The 22,747-nt window shown below is 35.2% G+C and overlaps 1 protein-coding gene across 4 annotated transcripts in view; it reads right to left on the bottom strand.

Annotated features, from left to right (window-relative positions):
* The window catches only part of SMARCA2 (SWI/SNF related BAF chromatin remodeling complex subunit ATPase 2), a 106,872-nt gene that overhangs the window by 41,114 nt on the left and 43,011 nt on the right, over window positions 1-22,747 (bottom strand). For all 4 annotated transcript variants that reach the window (XM_085214268.1, XM_085214271.1, XM_085214270.1 and 1 more), the window contains 13 exons: window positions 22,107-22,237; window positions 21,854-21,914; window positions 18,988-19,088; window positions 18,510-18,657; window positions 15,071-15,234; window positions 13,732-13,798; window positions 13,063-13,173; window positions 11,353-11,595; window positions 10,917-11,030; window positions 8,681-8,788; window positions 6,592-6,678; window positions 5,675-5,721; window positions 2,341-2,507 (listed from right to left, as the gene is read on the bottom strand). In XM_085214268.1, the coding sequence (XP_085070394.1) occupies window positions 2,341-2,507; window positions 5,675-5,721; window positions 6,592-6,678; window positions 8,681-8,788; window positions 10,917-11,030; window positions 11,353-11,595; window positions 13,063-13,173; window positions 13,732-13,798; window positions 15,071-15,234; window positions 18,510-18,657; window positions 18,988-19,088; window positions 21,854-21,914; window positions 22,107-22,237 (1,549 nt within the window). The remainder of the gene's footprint in view (window positions 1-2,340; window positions 2,508-5,674; window positions 5,722-6,591; window positions 6,679-8,680; window positions 8,789-10,916; window positions 11,031-11,352; window positions 11,596-13,062; window positions 13,174-13,731; window positions 13,799-15,070; window positions 15,235-18,509; window positions 18,658-18,987; window positions 19,089-21,853; window positions 21,915-22,106; window positions 22,238-22,747) is intronic.

The raw sequence follows: 22,747 nt of genomic DNA, 5'->3' as shown, positions 1-22,747 counted from the left end.
AAATTCTTAATATGTCATATCTTAAGTGTAGCTGTATATGTGTAAGGAAAAGAGAGATGGCAAGGAATTCAATTGTGGTTAAAAAAGAGATAAATTTTTAAACAAAGAACAAGTATTACACAACCTGGCAATCGCATTAACTATTACGTACTTCATCGAAACTCTACGTGGACAATCTCAGCCTGGTCTACTGATATCCTGATGTTTTTTACACTTCTGTCCGTATTAAAAAGCCAAAGAAAATCTATTTTTATACGTATTGATATATTTATGTAACACAGAAGATAGCCCACTATTACTTAAGTGGGCAACCTCGGCTTGCTTCCTAAATACCACCTAGATACTCTCTCATTTCCTTTTCCTGAACATGACAAGAAGAAAATAAGATGGAAAAGGTTCTGCACTGAAATAAAGGCAGTTTACTAAAAGAAAAGGCTATGCACAGAAGCAAAGCAAAAAGAGGAATTTATTCACTCCAACCCATCAGCAGGCTGATGTCCAGCCACTTCCTGGAAAGTACAATTCAGTATACACAGCAGTTGCTTGGAAAGACAAACATCGTAACCACAAATGTTCCTGCATTTTCCTCCTTTTCTTCAGCTTTTATAACTATGCACAGTGGCATGCAATATACATTCTGGATCTTGCGTCTGCTCCCCAGCTCTTGCTCAATGCTCACTGTTCACCCTCAACCTACAGGCCTTGGGAATGGGATAGGGGTGCAGTTTGGAGCGAAAGCCTCAACACTGTGAAGCACTGCTCAGTAAGAGCCAAAACACTGGTGTGTTATCAACAGTGTCTAGCTACAAATGCAAAACACAGCACTACATGGGCTGCTATGAGGAAAGTTATTTCTATCCCAGACATCTACTACAGTCACACAAAGTGCTGCCAGACATGACTTGGGTAGAAAATATGATATGTGCAAAGACATACAGTAGATAGAGTTTATATGTATATATTACATTCTATCGTGGAAGGCAATCAGAGAATAGGAAAAGTTGAAAGAAAAGTTCATCTTATTGATTTATAAATTACCTGCAAAATCTCAACATTCATTTCAAAATATATGAAGTATGGTAATGTATAACATTGAAAATATAATATAATTCAGCTTTCTTAAATGGGAGCATTAGACCACTAGCAAGCCAAAGGCATAATTAGGGTTTTATTAGCATGTTACTATATGCCTTGGTCAGTTTTGACATCCTGTGGCATAACAAGATAGTACGCTTGTGTCTCAGTTTCATTACCTTGATTTATATTTGAGAAGGACAGTGTTTGAAGTTTTTATATTCATTAACACTTGAAAAGGACTAGCATACTTCTCAGTGTTAATTTTTCTTCAAAAAAAAGTATGAAGCGAACAGCCAACTTAAAATGCAGTACCCAAGAACAGTCAAAAGACCTTAAATGCTCATTTATTGATGCTGTTCTTCATATTTTTCTTATACCATTGCTTTTCTTAAAAAAGGCATTTTGGTAAGTACTGCTGGTCCTCTACAACAGCACTATGTGAGAGATAAATTGATTAAAAAGAAAAAATACTTAAGAAGGTCAGTATGAGATAGAGACACTCATCACAGAAGAAAGCCAAAATGGAAACACAGGATTTCCGCATAGGATTTTGGATTTTTATTTTCTTTCAATACTTCTCAATTATGTTTCTGTTTGTTTTTTTTTTCATTTAAATGTAAAAAAAACACCTATTTAAATATTAAATAATTGAGGCTACTGATATTCCAGTAAAAATCAGAAGAAATCTATAGGTACCACTTTATCTGTCACTGACATTCATCTATACTGTGGAGAATGGTGATAAATCTTTAGTCACCAATCAATTAATCCCACTGGAATCTAGTCAAAACAATATCATTCACATTTATCATCAAAAGAATATTTTCAGACAACTTAGGTACTAACAACTGGATTGTAGATCTCTACATCCTCTACATTCCAGGAGCATGAGTGTTCATCAAAACAATCCCTCAGCCAAATGGTTTACATGTTAAATGGATGAAAGAAAAAGTCAAAGAGATAGGGAGAGAGACATATCTCAGATCGACTATACTAAAACCAGCAGAAGTACACCCTGCTCAGCGCCTCATGTGTAAGGACAGGGAACATTCCAGTGTAGCGCACCTTACGGGTCTGTAGTTATACTTTCACAACAAATATCCTTGCAGGCTCTTCCTTCATGGAACTGTCGAACCTGTTCACACTTGTGTAGAGTCAAATCACAACACTGGCTTACTATGAAGAGAACTTAGGTGTCCCATAAACCAGACTAACAAAGGATGCCAGTCCCTAACTTACTTATTCTGTTTTCATTCATCTTACCATCAAGACGCAAGTAGAGGAAGTTTCGAAAGGCAAAATAGTCTTCCATAATGGTCATGAGTGATGTCATTTGACAGAAAAGAAGCACACGATGGTTTGTAGCTCGTAACTTTGGTAGGATGCGATCTAGTAGCTCAAACTTCCCTGAGGCCCGATAAAGTTCAGCTCTGTTTAAGAGAAGAAGCACAGTAAATACTAGAATAAGCCTACAAATAGAAAAATTTTTAGTCATTGTCACATCACAGCATAACAGAAAGATTCACTTAAGATAAACAAGACAAATACTACTTTGTGAATTTGCTTTATATTGGTTTAATAAAAAACAAACACCCATGTGAATTCCTGCTTGGAACAGATTTTTCTTCAGTGTGGACTTACAGCCACACCTGCTTCTATGAAATTGAATTCTGTCTCACTGCGCACCAAAACAAAGCACTATTTCTTACCTAAGTAATAAGCCATTTATCTGTTAAGGCATTCACCTGGTAATTTTGCTTTCAATAGGTGTTTTCGCAGCCACAAGTTGCTCTAGAGAGGCATATGTCAAAAATCTTTCCATTCAACTACAAGAAAAAACTCCCTTCCTACTATGCTCAAGCAAAAGATGAATTCCAAACCAGACTAATACACAGAGACAACAGGAGAAGCTTTATAGGGATAAACACTTTCAACATGTACCTTTAAGCAGTCTTGCACAATGTTTAGTTGCTTTGCTTAACTGCTTTTCTTTCTCCTATACTATGAACTGCAAAACAGACTGCTAGTGCTGAAATTCAAGCCATAACTAAGAAAATGAAGAAAAGCAAAAAGGATGACTGAATCAACATAACAAAGATGTGTATCATAGAAATAAATTTCACTTTTTTCTAACCTTGACTATACCGTCCAAATACGATTTATCATTATGAACTATATAATTAAAAAAAAGGTACATAATCTTCAGATATGCATACATATATAAGCACTTAGCAAAACATTAATCTGTTTAGGAGCCAAGTGGTCTAAATAAAAAACCAAGTTTTTTTTATAAAAGCAACAAGTGTCAGGTACAAGATACACACCTTTCTTCTAAAACCATCCATTTATAGACAGTTGGATGAAGAAGTGCCAAGAAAAAAAGGTCTATTTCATTTCAAATAACTAGTGTAAGAAGTGCTACTTTAATTTAGAATAAAGATGGTAGAGAAGTTAAAGAACTTGAAAGGAACAAGAAAGAAAATTCCTTATGATATCTCCAGAGAATCACTGCAATAAATTTCAGGCGTCTGGTTTCTATCTAGTTTCTAGAAAAGGGAAGGAAAGACACCATTTTACCACCTTCTCTGCCTGTTCTCCTGAAATGAATGGAGTCATAAAAGCCTCACATAAGAGGTCTAGTACTGGTTATTCTGCCTTAAATATATGTGTCCTGAATCTCCTCTGCCTTCCTATAAAACAGACAAAAAATTCAGCATGATAGGAATTCTCCCAAAGTTTCTTCACAAGCACAAGTCCATGCTGCTAAGAAAACAGTAAGCCATATGCATACATCACAGGGCTACCGTTTGCCTCTGATCAATAAGTCATCTAACTGTAAGGACTCTTCAGTATAATAAATGGTTGACCATTACACCGTATCACAGTGAGAGCTAGTAATAGTGAGGAGAATTCTCTTATATACAAGGCATCCTGATATCAAATAATTTCTACTGGGAATATAATTAAGAAAAGGAAATTTCCTATTTTTGTGAAAGTCAGGAGCTAAGAACACTTGAGCTTGGAGAGATGGAATGCTGGAGGCAAATGTAATGAACAATTTGGAATGATACGTGAACTAAGGATTCAGTTTAAGAAGTCTGCACTTCAGAATGAGAAAATGGCAAATCATTCTGCTCATCTGAAATACTGTGGAATATTTTCTGAATTTTCAAATGTACTGCATTTCAATGCGGTACTAGTGATACTCAGAACTAATATGTGCAAGGTAGATTATAGAACACTGTGGATGTGCATAATGACAGGAACAATCCTCTAAAACAGTTATCTGCTTAGCCAATGCTATCTTAACAGAGCAATTTTCAGTCTGTGTGAGAAGGACACATGGTTTCCAGCAGTCATAATGTTCTTTCCTTTTTCTTTGTAGAATTGCTTCTGAGCTATAATTTTTACATGTGTCAGACAGTGTATTCTGGAAAAGACTAGCATAGTGAGTACATCCTCCACTAAGAAGAAAAAGAAACATCTGTTCCATCCATTCATCTCTCAAAGGCTGAGACCCTGGATTTCAAATTTCCGGTTTAGTACAATATAATGGGAATGGTACGAATTAACGTTATCTGATGAATAAACTTTGTCTTGTTTCAGAATGAAAAAATGATAAAAGTTGGCCTGTGTGAAATCCATCACAAGAGAATGTTGCACAAGTGAGTTCTCAGTCATGCAGTTAGCTGTAATCAGTTGATATATATGGTACACAGTCATTCAGAAGTGGCAAAAAGACTTTGCAAGGGTTTCAGTTTTACTATGTGGCATGCAGTAACAACTGGACATTCATCTTTCATGTTCTATTTTGTTGGCCTGGATTAGTATAACAATGGGAGAGTTATCCCTAGCTTTGAGGGGAGATGAGAAAAAGCACAAACATAGCTGTTTAGAATCAGCTATTGAGTTTTCCATCAAGCATGATAAAACATTTAGATGGATCGCCTTTGGTACATAGGGTAATATTTAAAAAAAAAAAAAAAAAAGGATCCTGCACATTACCATTACAACTTAGCTTTACAAAATAAATAAATAAATAAATAAAAGGCCCTTGAAACAACAGGAAATACTCTTCCCATAGAAAGAGAATTACTTTTATCACATGTATTCCAACCATGAGAACCGAAATTTCAGTGAACAGAAGGATCCTGTGAACAAATCACTGGTCTGACATTAAGAAAGTCTCAGAATCCATCTTCAGACTCCCGTAACCATTATCTGCTTAAGGTGAATGCTTCTCTTTATGATACAATACTCCTAGATATTAGTCAGAGAGACAACTTTCTCATTCAGGAATTAGTGATGGAGCACAGATAGAGCATTAGTCAGAGGGAGAATTCTCATTACCAGTAAAGAACATTGAAGATGGTCAAGTGCTAATTCAGGGACGAAATCATAGTTCAAGTAAGAGTAGTGTCTTGGATGTGAGGGTGACTATGGAGATAGCCTTGCCTTATGGTTATTAGGAGTCTTCTTAATAATATTACTCTGATTTAATTTAGAAACTGCTTATTAGCTTCTATCTTCTAGAAAATGGATATGATGCAGTAGTCCTAACACAGTTTATACTAAAAGGAAGAAAAAAATGAGTTACCCGTTGATGACACCATTTGAGTAGCCTAAATGTTCAGCAAAGGATTCCTGTTGAGTTGTAAGCAATAAAGAGATTATTACAAATAGGAAACCAAAATTATGCACCTTTATTTCAACTACATTAAATATATGACTATTGAGAGTTAGAATTCTATTACACTGATACTGTTGGTATCCACCTTGTTGCACTAGTGCTCTGCTTAATATTTTTCTGCACTGCTATCATTTGAAACTCAGATTACAAATACAGTAGAGCCTAATTAATTACACTAACTACAGAAGAATCAATTGAAAATTACTCAATTAATTAACAATCAAAAGAATGAACAGTGTAACCACAACAGTGCATCACAGTAGGTATTTGTTTATTCACAAATGTAGTTCCATTTCAGATACTTATGGTACTTCCTAGACGTACTAGCTTATTTACATACTTTGGGTCCTTCTGAGAGATCAATAGCATATTTTTGTTGACAAACAAGGTGGATAGAATAGGACAATTTTGGATACAGTAAAAGATAAGCAGTCTGCTAGTTATAAAGACTCTCTACTGCTTGGCACTCTGGACTAATATCCCTATGTCATAAATTACTTCTAGGTAGGAGTTAAGTTAGTCTGGAATGTCTTAATTAAAAAAAAAAAAAAAAAAAAAAAGCCTTCATCTTTTAGAGATAGTATCTCAACAAGACCAGATGCTTAAAAACTAGACTTTAGATTGCCAATAAAAAGCTGGAAGCTGTTCCCTTTCTTTCAAAATATAAAGGACTGGAATTACAGTGCTTTCCAAATGTTTCTTTTCCAACACAAATTATGTGTTCGGTTGTTCCCTGTCACAGACTCAAGTTTCAACAGCAGTTTTCTACTGCTGTTAGCCATACTGAATAAAAACAACTCAAAATCAAACCTAGCAAACCTTACCTCTATGTGCTGAAACATATATGGATGATTGCATATCTTTCTCAGTTGCATGATGGTGTTCATAAGAGTTTTTGCGCCACCTTTTCCCTACAGGAATAAACAATGCAAATCAAATGCCGAATTTCATTTCCTACCTAATTAAAAAAGCTTCTAAAAGATATTTTTTAAATGCAGTTAATCCAAACACCAAATCATTATTAAAACAAAAAACAAACAAAAGAAAGAAGAATAGGAAGAAAAAAAAAAATATATCATAATCTGTAATGCAGTTGTCTTGCCGCATAAATTCACCTATCATAAAAATGTTCCATAATGTAAAACAAAGACCTGAACGTAATTTGCAAAAGGTATTCTGTCTTATCTTCAGAGTTAGAAGTAGTACAACTTTTGTCCTGCTTACCATTTATTTACAATACGAACTACTTTGGATATGAGCTCTCCAGGCAGGAAACATTACTAACTGGATGCTTTTCAATTCTATATTAGCTGCTCCTCTTTTCCAGGCCAACCAAAACACAAGGCAACAGACAGCAAAAAGACTAGATAAACACAGTGCATGAGGTGTTCTAATATTTCACAAACTGTATTTTCAAAACCTACTCTGTAGTGAACCCTTCTTAGAAGCAGGACTGAATTCAGATGATGTTCAGTTCAGTTGAGACTGGCAAAACACTGAAGAATCACTAGGTGCTAGACTAAGTTGTGCATTTACAACACAATTACACATAGTGGACTAATAAAGGTAAAACAAAACCAGATAATACACAAAAACTATGGTATTCAGTCAGATTACATACTTGTAATATTCTAATCTTTACTGGAAAGTGCACTAAGAACATAATTTCATAACATCTAAAACTAAAATCATTAACAAAATAACAGGAATTTTACATCTGCAGCAGGTATTCCATACACCTAAAACTTGTTTTTGTTCTTTTCAAAATCATCTCAAATTTTCTCAAAAAGGTATTCATATTCAAACTATCTCCTGAAGCTTTTTTTCTTAATGAATTCTCTCTAGTGTGAGCTGGTCACTGGCTGGACTTGGCAAAAAGACATGATTTTTTCCTAACAGCAGTTTTTTGCTGAATGAACCTACAAGTACTCAACAACTATCACCTCCCTCTGCTAGCAATGAGTAGCATTGAATAAAAGTGCCTGATAAAGCAGTCATAGAAAAGAAAGTGAATGAAGAGAGGGTTGGAAGACAGTGAAAAATGATACCCTTGAAGACTGGAAATAGTGGAAGTCTAACACAACAGAGCCAAAGAAAAAGAAGAAGCATTTAAAGCACTGGAGAAGCAACTATGGGAGAATCAACAAAACATTTTGAGCTACTGTTCCTGCACAAGGATGGTGAAAAGAAGTATGTGTTTGCATTATATGAGTAAAATGCACAGAGTAGGGCCAATTAGGCACAAACAAAACTTGTATGCAAGCTGTTCTGCAGTGTTCAAGTGCTCTATAGCAAGAACTCTCACAGTGCATTCAATGTATTTCACTTTTACCATAGTGAATACTGTATACATAATTAAGCTGATGAATGGAAATCTCTTTTTCCTATATTAGCTGAAGTCCCACAATGTCATAATCAGCATCTATTAATATGCATTCTAACATCCAATTCTATGAATCTGAATCCTACTGTCCTCTTAAGAACCTTTTCATTAATAGATTAATTAAGTATGAATGCAGGTCTACAACTCTAGCTGGCCAAAACCAGATTTAAGCTAAGAGCTCTAGAAGATGACAAGAATAGCCTCTCACAGACAAGGCTTCTGCAAGCACAATTACTCAGATAACTTCTTGAACTCAACCAAGAGAACTACTGTTCTTTTCTTCTTTAATTTAAATATTGTCTATTTGAGAAATGTATGTACACTTACTGTTTCCTTTTTTTTTTTTTCCCCCCTTGTGAATAGTGAAGAAAAGCTGCAGTCATTTAAAACAATCTCTGATAGAGATTTCATTTGCCATGAAAGATACCTGCAGGAACAGTCTACATACTAACTTTATGAAACAGAAGTCATATGTTCAAGAAGTAATTTTAATGCATTGTTTCCTGTGTGTTCTAGTTTTTGTCTTGTACCTTCTTGTCTTTCTCAGAACCATCTGTAAGAAGGATTCCCTTGGCTTGCATGTGTCGGTATAGGATCTTCTGGAGAGCAGACATATCACATTTGATCACATATTCCACCTAGAGTTTAAAAGCAAACAAACAAACAAACACATTGATATAATAATTTTAACAGAATCTAACTGCAGGTTCTTGTCATCCAAAAACACTAACCAAAGAACTTACTCTTTTATCCATAACCTAACAGCACCTTTGATTTCAGCAAGCAGCAAACAAAATGCAAGCATAGCAATAGGTACTTCAAAGCATTATCTGCGAGTCAGAATTACCATTAAACAGCTGGATTCTGAGAATGTAATTGCAAAACTTCTGAACACTTTTTTCTCATCTTTTAACAATTAAAAAAAATGTTTACGTAATGTTTAACTTACTGTTTAACATGGAGTTTAAATAAAATAAAAACAACAAACAAACAAACAAAAAAAACACCAAAAAAAACAACAACCAAGCATGTACGTTTAACAGCCTGTGGACGTTATGATGTCTGCAAAGCACAACAAAAATCATTGTTGTACATTTAGTGAATAAGCATAAGTATCCCTTACACTGCCTATCAAGCATTATGCGTACCTAAACTAGAATGCAAGCATTTTCTTAGTATCTACTAAAAATACAGGGAAATTATGAAGCAATATACTAACTCTGCAGTCAGTTTAAGTTCTTATTTTCCTTTGCGCAACTGCATTTATGAAAGCAAGTTTTGACTGTTCATTGCCTTTAAATCAATTCATATTCCATTCTAACATATTTTTTCCTATCACTCAACTTCTGGATTACATTATGTTTTTAATGTATAAAAATAAATAAACGAATAAATAGCAGTCCCATAATAATGCCAGATTGACCAGAAATCTTACAAAAGGACTAGAAAAATAAGCTGTCTAGTAAGTAATAAATAACCAATAAAAATTATAAAGTTATTTCCATATAAGAAGGACAGGAGAATAAAATAATAAAAAGAGAAGTAACTATCTCTTTAATGTCATCTTTACCAAGATGTAATAAGATCAAACAGAACTGATTGGGTCAAAAAGTTCAGTGCTCTTAGCTGAAGTAACTGCTTTTTTTTCTGAACATGGTATGGAAGCAAAGACTTCTAAAGCCTCCCTTCTCCAGTGCCTGTTAACAGATTTATCAAACACACTGACCCTAACTGGCCACTAAATCAGCATTAAATTAGAAGTCTAAATTAGAATTTTGAAAAAATCACTAATATTTTTAAAGTTAAGTATGTTTCATTCTCAAAAAGATGTTGCATAGGAGGGTACTAATAATCTGACTGCTGAATGAACAGAAAGTCACAGCAGTAACAGCATTCACAAGCTATAAAAATGAGAAAGACATAAAACAAGCCTTCCATTTAAGTATGTATGTACAAAGCTATTTGTTCATTCAGTCACTGTTCTTTAACTCACGAAATGCCACTCATACCAAAAAATTATTTTTGGTACTGCTTCAACCCAGAAGACCTTAGAAGCAAATTTTTCCTTATTGTGCCTTCAAATTTACTTAAAAAAAAAAAAAAAAAGAAGAAGAAGAACAGAAAAAAACCATAGCAACATAGCTACAATCGTTGTTTTGAGAAGAATAAAAATGAAAGGTGATACAGGACTGCAGAGAAAGACAGAATGGGACAAAATGAGAAGCATGAAGACAATGATATTTCAAATCAGAACATAATTTTACATTCTGATTACAAATATACATTCTACATTTAAACAAAACAAAATGAACTTCTGACACTCCACGTAACTCAAAACTCCTGGAATAGGAGTTAAAAATTTAGAATAAAATTCTGTCTGCTTTATAATGTCAGTAATAATAATGATTTTTCCTGCAATGGTTAAAAGGTTCCACCTAGTGTGGGGAAGATGGGATAGGATAGAATCTAATGCCCACTTTCCACTTGAAATTCCAAGAGAACTAAGCTGAATCCCTTACACTTATGGATGACTACAAATAGAATCAAAGCTGCAAGACTGAGGATGAAGCCTGAAAATACAGAAACTTCAGGTCTTCAGGATTCCTCAGCTGACAGCTTTCTTTGCAAGGAGTTATGAAAAAAAAAAGCAAGCCACAGTTGTTAAAGAACAACTCTTCTGTAAAATAAAACTGAAAAAAACCTTATCACATAATACTTTTAAAAATGTATTATGAAAGGATTCCACAAATCCTTTCAACTGCAAACCTTTTCAGGCAGTTGAGACTCCACTTCCTTCTTCAGTCTTCTCAGCAAGAAGGGTCGGAGTACTTTGTGGAGACGACGGATGATCAGAATAGTTTCTTCTTCATTTAAGTCCACCTACAGAAGTTTATAGAAGTCACTACAAGACTACTTACTGTATTAGGTCATGTCTTATCTCACATGAAAGCTAAGTATGTGCATTAACTGTATGTTACAATCAAACTGATTCAGAGTTCAAAAAAAAAAAAAAAAAAGACATTGAAATTTTGTGGCATTACAAAAGGTACAAAAGGTAGCTGTTAAATACATTAACTCCGTAAGTACCAGAGAGAGTTCAAGTGCTACTGTGCTTCTGAAAACAAAATGGAGCTCATGCAAAGTGTTTTGTTTCTGATGTTTAAAAAAATAAAAAAAAATTTAAAAAATCCTGATACAGTACCCTCTCTCCTGTCATGGCAAATGGAGCGTTGAACCACTGTTCAAAGGTGCTACAGCTCTTGAAAATGGTTGGAAGAAGAAAATTGAGAAGAGCCCACAGTTCAGGCAATTTGTTCTGCAATGGTGTCCCAGTCAGCAGTATTCGTCTAGGGGCCACATAGTGAGTGTTTAAGACTTGAGTCAGTTTGCAGTGATGATTCTTCATTCGATGACCTTCATCTACTATCATGTATTTCCATCGAATCTGGAAAAAGGAAAAAGAAAAAAAAGGAAAGTTGGCAAAGCTAAGCCTGACAGAAATTCTTCCCAACAGGTGTAGATCAAAAATATTTCAAATGTGAAACATCAATCAAGGAAATAAAAAATATACTGAGCATTATCGAAGCATGGGTGGCCTTAACAGCAGAAGCAGAAACAAACGCTAGCTATGCTGAACTCAATCACGATTCTGAATTTTCACCTGAATTGCACAAAAAACTGCTAATTCCTCATATTTCTAGGAAAGAATTTGGGATATCTACTACTAAAGGTCAGAATATGATTTAGATGGGAAGAAAGAGACTACGATTTTCAAATAAATCTGTTTGCAACAACAACCTTGAAAAAAGACAAAACAATTTTCAATCAAAATAACTAAGCTTTCAAGGAACAGCAAACCCTCAACTTTGCTTTGATTCAACTAGTGTTATGTTTTGACTTGAAAATGAAGCAGGATAGTTAAGATCATCTCTGTTACTACACCACTTCAAATAAACTTTCTAGTTTTTAATGCAGAAGTTGAGAGTCACAGCAGATGCTGAAATAAAGTTGCTCATATTGTCAGTTATTATCTGTACTACAACGTGAGCAGTTAACAAAAATACCATAGTCATGATCATATGACTAGGAACGTCTCTGTTTGTAGTCCTCGTGTCCTTCATAGATGCTAAGTAATTCCATTCAATAAGACAGGTGGAATGCCTGTTCTGTTCTTCTATCGTTTAGGAACTCTGCAGTCTTAAACTGTTCTCAAGGGTTCAGAATCATGCTAATAAAATGAAATGTCTTTGTATTAGAGAGGAAAATGTCTCATGCAAGTATGTAGCTAAGTAACACAATGAAGTAAAATGAAAAGAAACAACAAAAAGTAGGAGCACAAGGCAAAATTCCATCTAGAGTACTGCATCCAGGCCTCCAGCACAAGAGGGTTGTGGAGCTGTTAGTGAGGGTCTAGAGTTATAAAGATGTTCAGAGAGCTGGAGCACCTCTCCTATGAAGAAATGCTGAAAGAGCTGGGGTTGTTCGTGAAGAAAAAACTCTGGGGAGACCACATTACAGCCTTCCAGTACATGAAGGGAGCTTACAAGCAGGAGAGGGATCGATTTTTTACATGGTCTGATAGTGACAGGGCCAAAAGGAATGGTTTTAAACTTAAAAAGCAGAGATTTAGATGCTAGGAGAAAATTTTTTTCTCACAGGGTGGTGAGACATTGGAACAGGCTGCCTAGAGAAGCTGTGGATGCCCAATGCATGGAGGTGTCCAAAAACAGGCTGGATGTGGCTTGGGGCAGCTCAATCTAGTGGTGGCAACTCTGCCCACAGCAGGGGGTTGGAACTAGGTGATCTTTAAGGTCCCTTTCAACAGTCATTCTATGATTCTATGTTTCTGTGTTGTGTAACATATGAAAATATCTCATACATCTTGCCGTTAAGAGACAACAGTCATTATTACCTTAGCAAGAATATGTTTGTCCTTTATTATGTACTCATACGTAGTCAAAAGAACATTAAATTTTCCACTTCGAAGCTGAGGAACAAGTGAACGGCGCATTGCAGGTGTACCCTAAAAGAGAGATGGAAATGAGTATTTCGTTATTCATTCATCCGAGGAAGTAATCAGGTCCATCTATTTAGAAATAAGTAGACACAGAGCAAGCACATGAACTAGTAATCCTATAGTATTGCAAATAATTTATTCATATATTCCAGACTTACTCAAAGTCTTTCCTCTAACTTGTTGCTAGAATATACAATCTTTTTCTTTTTTAAATATCAGGGAATGAAAACATGCTAGTCTAGTCTTAATACTAATTGCCTTCCTCATCACTACTACGGTAATCAAAAGGCAAAGTAGTCAGCTATGTATAAAATGGGAAGTATTGCTCATTTGTATTGCTCTCATTAGAAGCTTTGCAAAATATGGTAATTAACAATTTTCTTCTGCATTTCACTATCTGAAAGCAATTATAGTTCATTACAGTCATCTTCTCAGGATGATTAACTCTCACTGCTTGCACATGAAATATATGTGACCAATTTGGAAAAGCATGCAGAAGCAAGGGAAGAACAGTCTCTATTCTCAACCCTTCACATTTATAATCACATAAAAAGTGAATCAAACCTTGTAAGATATCTTCACCACAGAAGGAGCCCACTTGTCAAATTCGTACGTCCAGTTGGATAACGTCCTACCATAGATGAAGAAATACTTCATTAGTTGTAATTCAAATTGTAATTCACAGTGGATGCTTAATTTTCAACACATTCCATATAATCAATCCCCATAATTAAATTAAGTAAATTAAAGAAAATAAAAATCATATACTGTAATAAAAATCAAGCATTTGAGAGAAATGGAAACAGAAAAAAAATGAGAAAAATATCTTTCAGCTCACATTCAGAAGCCTCTTCGAAATCAATTCAGAATTGTATTTTATAGTAATATTGATATTCTGGAGCATATTATGGACAAGAAAGATAAACCAGAATATAAAATATATTTGTGAATTATTTTACATTACTTAGAATCCACAAAGTGAGTCTGTAACTTGTAAAATACAACCTTATGATGTTGACAGTAGAATTCATCTATTTTCCATTGTAATTACATTAATGTCATTGAGTGCAACTATGAAGGTCCTGACATCTGCACTTTATTTCTACCACAAGGTCACAACAAACAACTTTTTAAGTGCAGCAAAAGTAGATTCTTTCAATAACTAAATCTTCAAAGCAATGGCTATTAATGTTAAAATATGGAAAAAGACAGAAAAGAAGCCTTTTGTAATGCCTATAGGAATTTCAGCTCTTCTCTTTCAGAAACAGGAAAAAAGCAATAGTGAGTACTCAAATGAAATTTTACAATTTTACTGTGCCTGTAAGAAAACACATATTAATAACATCCCTTATTTTTGACTTCGTTTTACTTTATAGGGTTTCTTCTTGTCATTTCTGCTCACACTAGAGCATGTCATATGTCCTCATTGAAAAAGGTATAGCTATGATATTTATGCTGCTTAACTACTAATGCAACACAGTGAGAAAACAGGATATTTCAAAAGAAATCATAAAAGATGGCCATGAATAAAATATATCCCAATCCTACAGCACTTGCATGCTCTACACAATCAGTGGATGAATTATCTTACAATAAGGACAAGGAACTTCTGTATATAAATCAAGACATTTATTATGTACTCACAAATATAAGAAAACAAATCCTTTAGATACTACATTCATTTTGCAATACCTAATGGCTTTTCTTTAAATACAGCATTTCAAATCACTGGAACTCACACCTTGCCTTTGGTGAAAGCAAAATTCATTGCAAAAAAATCTATAAAACAAGTAGAATCTTGGAAAAGGAATAGGTGGCGATAAGACAGATTATTACAGTCATAATACTGCATAACTGACCAAGTTGTTAGAACTATAATAAATGAATGAGGTTCTCTACTTACGAAAGAGGAACAATGATGAGATAGGGGCCATTGAGCCTTTTGTGCTCCATCAAGTAAGTGATAAGTGCAATAGTCTGTATTGTCTTTCCCAGACCCATTTCATCAGCTAAAATCCCATTCAGATTGTTATTATAGAGTGAAACCATCCATTCCAGTCCCTGAAGCTGAAATGAAGAATAATATTTTCTGTTATTAAATACATGCACAACTAGTTAACATCAACAGTAAAAATCTGACAATTCTCATGACCTGCCTAGATAAATGCTGGATTTCCTTCAATAACACTATGAGCATGAGAATCCCTGCCTATCTTAACTCCTTTTCTCTCTTTCTCTTCTAACCCTAATCACTCACTACTCACTCCCCACCCTATCTAAACAAAAATAAGCAGATACAAACAAACAAACAAAACAAAAAATCATTCAGTATTGTTCCTGGCAGTAGCTATATCAAAATCTTGTCTCCTGCTGACCAAAAAAGACCAAAATGTAGTCAAATTTTATACATAGAGAAATATTTTCTCATTTTTTTGCAGAAAGAAACACAGGCACTCTTTTATAAGGCTGATGAACACCTGACATTACATGAGTTTCTCCCTCAGTTTTAGCATTAATGAAATCAAAAGTTTTTTGCGCATTTTTAATACAATTTGTCTGCCTCATAAAAAATCTTCTAAATCTTCTAAAACCTGCTGATTCTGTGCAACACTTATAAATCTCTCGTATTTGGTAAGCCCTCACACTTCCCAATTGCATCACTGATGTTCTAAGCCTCTTGTAGCAGACATCAGTACCTGGCTGTTAGTATTTCCATGTCAGATAACACCCCCTTTCTACAATTATGCCTTGTATATAAAAATCCCAGAGCTGGAAAGAATCCAGAGTACTGTAGCTAAGAAATATCTGTGTAACAGAAGACCTTTATATTTCAGAGAGCATTGCTAGAAAGCAGAGCCATAAGCACAATTACATTTTAGGATTCAGATTACTGACTTGTCACGTGGTCTTCCATGTGTGTACGTATCTGATTACTTATACAATTGCAAAGTTGTAAGTTTCTGTTTCTAAGATCCAGACTTTCAGTGTGTCTCATGCATGCAGAGAAAACTAAATTATGAAGTCCAAGAAAGTTGAGAGAGAAAACAATATATGTCTGAAGTAACCTTCCACTGTCTCTGCAAGAAAATATTCAAAATAATGTTGCTGATTTACTAGCTTTATGTATGTGCTGACTGATTTACATCTGGGTACTAAGTTCTCTAGAAACTAATTTTATTGAACTCAAAACATCAAGAACAGATCAGAATTTATTCTGCAACTGTATGTTTCACTTACAAGTAGCTTCAGAATTGAGGACAGGGACCCAGTCCCTCCTGTATCATTCAACTTTCTCCCCTGACATATACGGGTACTGTTATGTCAAGAAAAGACAATCTAACCAAACTTGACAGTAAGAAATATGGAAAAGCAGAAAAAAAGTTAAGAAGGAAAAAGGATATAAAATACAAAGGGAAGTACCTGCAAAACACTGAAATCTCCTTCAAAACATTTCTGCTAAAACCAAAGACAAGCCTTAACACTCTTGCCATAAACTCTTTTGCCAAATGTCTCTCTTATTTCGTGTAGTAGTCATCATCGAATAGAAAAGATATAATGAAGAACAAAATTCCCAGTTCAATTGCTAGATATCACTTAAATAGCTGAAGGATCTGCTCTAATTGGTAATTTCTGCCAGTATTTGTCTAACTCCACAGATTGAATTATTTTACTCTGTGATACACAGGGAAATTGCACTGCAAAACACAGATCACCATGAGTTAACAATATCTCTATGCTTCAAAAAATAATTAAAGTACAGGAAGTAGAAGAATTGTCATGCTCCTGTCCATGAGCATGTTAAGCTAATAATGGCCATCAAATTTATACTGTCATACACATACATACACAATTATTTATTGCATCAAATTAACCTTCCCAGACAATGAATAAGGATTACACACTAAACAAGTCTGCTGATAAATCCCTGTTTCATTTGGTGTACAGCCTGGACAACAGGTTGACAATGAGGCTGCAAAAATAAAGAGGACTCAGAGCCAAGAAAGCCACATATTTATCCTAAGAGTGAGTCAGATTCTATCTTGTCTTAGTTCCTCAATGGTGCTAGAAATGTGAACTCAGCACTTTCAAAAATCAGTTAATAAATAACAACTTTCTCTTTTTGTTGAGGACTCAATGTGAAACACTTTTGCAAAAACTTGAGAAAATAATTCAAATTCAGATGGAGTTTTCCAATGGTCCAACATAGGACCATGCAGTAATTCAATCTGGAATAGGTTTCAGGAAATCTCTAGCCCAAATCCATGATCACAGCAGGTTAAGCCATGTTGCTCAGGGCTTGATCTGCTAAGGGACTGAAAACCTCCTAGGAAGGAGATAATAAAACTGCTCTGAGACCTTGCTCCACTGTCCTTGCAGGGAAAAAGTTTGACCATATAACCAGTCTGAATGCTCTTGTTTCATCTTTTGTTCATTCTCTTGTTCTCCCACCATGTAGAAGAGTCCAATTAAGAAAAACAACAACAATGAAATGCTTTCAAAAGACAAAATAGCTTGACACTTGAATTTTAAGTGACTTAAACAAGCTAATGTAATATATGATAGTACTGAGAACCATACAGAGCAGGGACTGTAATTCTGACACACTGAACACTTAGGAAATAGTCTTCTTCCCAGTTTTCTGCAAGTACAAAGACATACATCTTTATGGTAACTCGGAGAATAGCTTTTTTTTTTTTTTTTTTTTTTTTTAATTTGGATATGCAGATAATGGAGTGGTCAGATGGCATAAAGGATGCAGGTCCACAGAGCTCCCCGGAAAACAACACAACGTTCAAAGTGCCAAAAACAGCTGTTAATGACATTTTCAGTGTATTCTGCTTAGGCCAGAACACAGAAATTCTTAAGTTAATAAATTCATTAAATGTCTGTAAAGAATATGAGATGTTATCCTCCATAATACATGCTTTCATTCTCTCCGAACTGTAGTGCATCAGTATACTGAAATGTCAGGATTTTAATTAAAATATTAAATTCTCAACTTTTAAATATTGGAAGAAAAGATTATTATTAAACACCACAAATGAAAATTTTAAGCAAAACTGAAACAGTTGGTCAGTAAGAAGGATAGTAAAACCAAAACAATATTGAACTGTAATGAAAAAAATGTTACAAGTACATGAGTGAAGTTGTATTATAATTCAAGCACTAAGCATTAATAATTATCTGTGATAGATAACTGTGATTTCTTTCTTCATGTGATTCCTTATTTCTAACCTAATTGAACTCTTGTAATACTTAAAAAAAAAACTTTGTGTTTGTCACTCGAAATACCACATTGAAACACAAATTTTAAATATTACAACGTTTCAATTATTTCTCACCTGATAATGTTTTAGTGTGCCATTAATTAGAAGAGAAGACTGCTTTTCCACCCTTTCTGTGATTGCATGTGCAACTGTGTAGTAGGACTGAGACCCTCTAGCACTATATTGCATACTGTATTCATCATCCACATCTTGTTTGGCTGTCCTGCAAAGCAGAGAAATAATTAAAGTAAATTTCCAGAAACAAACAAATCAACAATGAAAAAAGTAAACAGTATGTTTTGACCATAACTCACATTTATTTCTAAAGAAATAGTACTAATCACAAACTCTGGCAAGTACTCTGGATGGACCTAGTCTTCTAGTACATAATAAATACCCAACTATTACATGCTGCCTGCTGCAGATTTTCTTGTCAAAGAAGCAGCTATAACTCACTGTAAACTACGGCAAGCCATTCTTGGAGAACACCACTATAAGAAATCACAATTCTTAACAAAAGTAAAAAGAAAAGTAGCACATGCATAACACTCACTCAATGATTTGCTTAGCATCTTTCTCAGAAACTTCTTCACTGTTAGGATCCAGGAGTATCTTCTCATCTGCTTCTAACCTGCTTGATTCCTCTTCATCATCCTACATAACACAGAAGAAGAAACAGATGTTAGAAAGCGTAACTACTTTCTAAATCATACTTAAGGTGGGCATTCACAAACTGGTAGGTTTCACTGGTCAATATTTTATGACAGGAACTTGAATCCATAAGTCCATCCTACACTTATGTTCCTACAGAATTGTGCTACAGCAAAACAGAAATATAATATTTGACATACATTCTTCAACATAAGGTCACAAATTTCTGAAATGAGAAGTATTTTCCCCTTTAATAATCTTATTTTAAGAATTCTTACTGTGTCTACTATACTCAGTACAGAAAGAAAATTCCACAATCATGCATGCTTTTGTATTGTATTCCAGATTTGTGACAATATAATGCAGTTTAAAAAATTGGCAAGTGCTGTCTTTTACGAGTTTTCATTTCTTATTTTTAAAAAATCACATTTTTTTTCTTTTAAAATCATTTAATTTCCCTCTGCCTACAGCAGCAATGGATGAACAGCAACTTAAATTCTCAGAAATGAGAAAGAGGAAAGAGTACTCTGACTTTTGTGAGTCATTTCCCCAACTCAGAACAACAGCTGCTAAAGAGCCTGTACTAGAAACATAGGCACATCTCATTTGTGGCCCAAATCTGACAGATACTGGTCCCTGACTTCCCATCTTAACACATGCAGCCTTCTACAATAATTAGTACTTCTCCTCTCCTAAGCTCTTCTCTCCTTTAGAAAGTACTTGTCTGAAAAATGCTATGGAACCACTGGTATTGATCATGCACAGTATCTAATACTACAATCCTGAGGGAGCAGTTAGGGAGGTAACCTGACTGTAATGAAACAAATTCTGACATAAAATGATTGCTCAACAAAACAGGAGCACATATGTCTGCCAGCCTGAAAACTCAGTCTGGAAATTTCCACTCAGCCAGAGCTTTTAAAGGAAGATGCATCTGTGCAGACTGTGGTCTGTGAGTAGCGTCTGGACTTTTCTCCTGGAGCAGAGGTGAGTGGCAAACTCGACTGTGTAAGATATGTCCAGGTGGAGGACCTCCTGTGACAGCTGACTGACCTAAGTTGTCTAAACTGATGTAAGCAGCCAGACATGCTTCCCACTGGATAACTACTGTAACTAAGAAAAAGTGATGGGTGACAGTGGTGGGTGATTCTGCTCCGAGGGGTACAGAGGCCCCCATTTGTCACTCTGACCTGCTATCTAGACAGGTCTGCTGCTTGCCAGGGGCCTGCAACAAAGACGTGACAGAGAGGCTGCCAGACCTTGTACATCTTACAGACTACTATCCCCTGCTGCTGTTGCCCATAGACATCAGTGACACAGCTATCAGCAATCCGAAGAAACCAAGCCTGAGAACTTGGCCTTCAAACATAGGAGCTCTGCCTGGGAACTGAGGGCATTCTTTATGTGTGGCTGAATACCAGATACCAGAGGCATCCTGAAAATATCACTGACAAAAAAGAAACTAGAAACAGAACAACTTATCACCTGAGAAAATGAGAATCAAAGCGAGAAATAAATTTTTGTTTAAAGAAAATAAAGGAAAACAGGAAAAATCATCCTTGTCTTTCTCAGGAAGAAGACAGAAATTAACAGCACCTAAGCAGTGGAGTCCTACGCCCTCTTATGTCTCAACATAAAAATGGCATAACTTCTATCCAAGACAGAGCTTTCTCTCTCTGAGAAGCTTACCATGTTGCATATACTCCTTTTAATTGGTTTTTAATTTCTCTTCAGAAATAGGCTGAAGCTTCACTGGTAAACAGAATGAACTCTGTGGCTCTCCGTCACTGACAACTAAACTCTGTGACACTGCACATGGCATGACACAGATCAACTCTGAATCAAGAGTTCTTCATGTCCCTTACTTGGATTTCCCTTCTGGGCCCACTCCTGGGAGCAGTCAGCCTCTCCTGAGATAAGTTTTAAATTCCCCTCCACCCCTATTTTTGAAATCTGCTTGATGCATTTGATACCAGTAATTTTACAAATATGTATGCACATATATAAGCTCTCAAGTATCAACTGATAAGTATAACCGATTCTATTTGCTGCACTGGTAAATTTGGAATCCATAAATATTTCTGTTGTCATAGTACTGCCAAAAACTTCACTGAATCTACAGTTATCTTCAAACTGTATCTGCTACTATATCAGTGATCTTCCTACCTCAAATTGCATCTTAGTTACTAACTTTAATTACTACTACTATTCTTTATTACTATATCCTTTCTATCCGATACACGCAGCAACTTTTTATCCCAACAGTTATTAACTTTATTAATCACAGTATTACTGCTAGCAGTGATATGTATTGACAGGAAATCTTTAAAAAACAAGAATGTTTAATAAAAAAAGGCTTTGTGTCCCTGTAGTACGGAATCCTATGAGGTCATTATTTTTATATACACTATACACCTGCAGATTAGCTAGCACAATTCTCCACACCTTCTAGACCATGACAGGTGCTTCAGGGTCAGGATATTCACATGCATTAATCTTAAGATTCTTCCCTTTTTGAACCTCTGGAACAGCTGTATTTAAGTCACCACTGAAGTACTGAATCAAATAAATTCGATTTCAACAGTATGAATCTAAACCTCCAACACAATTCCCTATCTTTTCACTCTTAAAATAACTGGACATCTGGTATTGGTTTTCTTTCTGACCTTACTAAAAAGACGAGAATATCATATGGGATAAGAGTTTGGTTTTTACTGGAACACTTGTCACATTATTACTGTTATTATTATTTTTTTAAAGACACATACCTCCTCCTCATATTCAGAACCACTTTCATCTTCACTGTCTGACCTGGGAGCAACTTCATAGCTACACAGAGAAGATAGCATATGAATTACAGATAATAAAAGGAGGAGGGATTAGGTTCAACACATGTCATATTCAGCTTGCACGTAGTAAATTGAAAGGAGAAGGAATAAGTAAAAAAGAAAAAAGAATAATTAAGATAAATCAATTAAAAATAAATAAAAAGAAAAGCCCACATACATGCTAAGTACTTACCCAGGATTCATTTCCAGCCAAGCATCTAGCTGACTTGCTTTTGGTGCCTCTGGACCAAGAAGAACTTTGCCTGTTTCAGTGTGAGTCACTTTGACTGGAAGGTCACTCATCTGGCTGCTCTCATCTATGGGCTAAAAATTCAAGAAAATTTCACACCATAAGGCAACTAAATTTCATCCTTGCCATGCAAAATGTAAAACAGCAACTTCAGAATTATAGATCTGAACAAGGAGCAAAGTTTTATTAGTAGACACAGCTTCCCACATGGCTATGAAGCCAACTCTGAATCACAGTATTTCTGTGTTTAACACATCTTCGTGTGACATACACAAATATATCACAGGATTTCAATTGGATTAAGAAGAGCAACAGTGAGCAGAAGAAACTGTTGACGTTTATGAAAGAAGATATAAGGTATGTATGCTTATGGTCATTTAATTCCAGTTGTTTATACCAATGGACATCTACAACAAGAAATATACATCAACTTCGTGGCCTCTTCTCTTTTACAGAGAGTTAAGGACATAACAATTTCACAAACTTTTTAAGAAAAGAAAACCTGCAGCAGAATTGCCAGGTCACAGCCTGAACCAATGGCTGAGCCACCAGACATGGCTAACCCCAGGAGCTCAGGTGCTAGT

The sequence above is a fragment of the Meleagris gallopavo genome, chromosome Z (genome assembly GCF_905368555.1).
Source record: "Meleagris gallopavo chromosome Z, MGAL_WU_HG_1.1, whole genome shotgun sequence".
NCBI lineage: Eukaryota > Metazoa > Chordata > Aves > Galliformes > Phasianidae > Meleagris > Meleagris gallopavo.
This window is presented reverse-complemented; position numbering and strand designations above follow the sequence as displayed.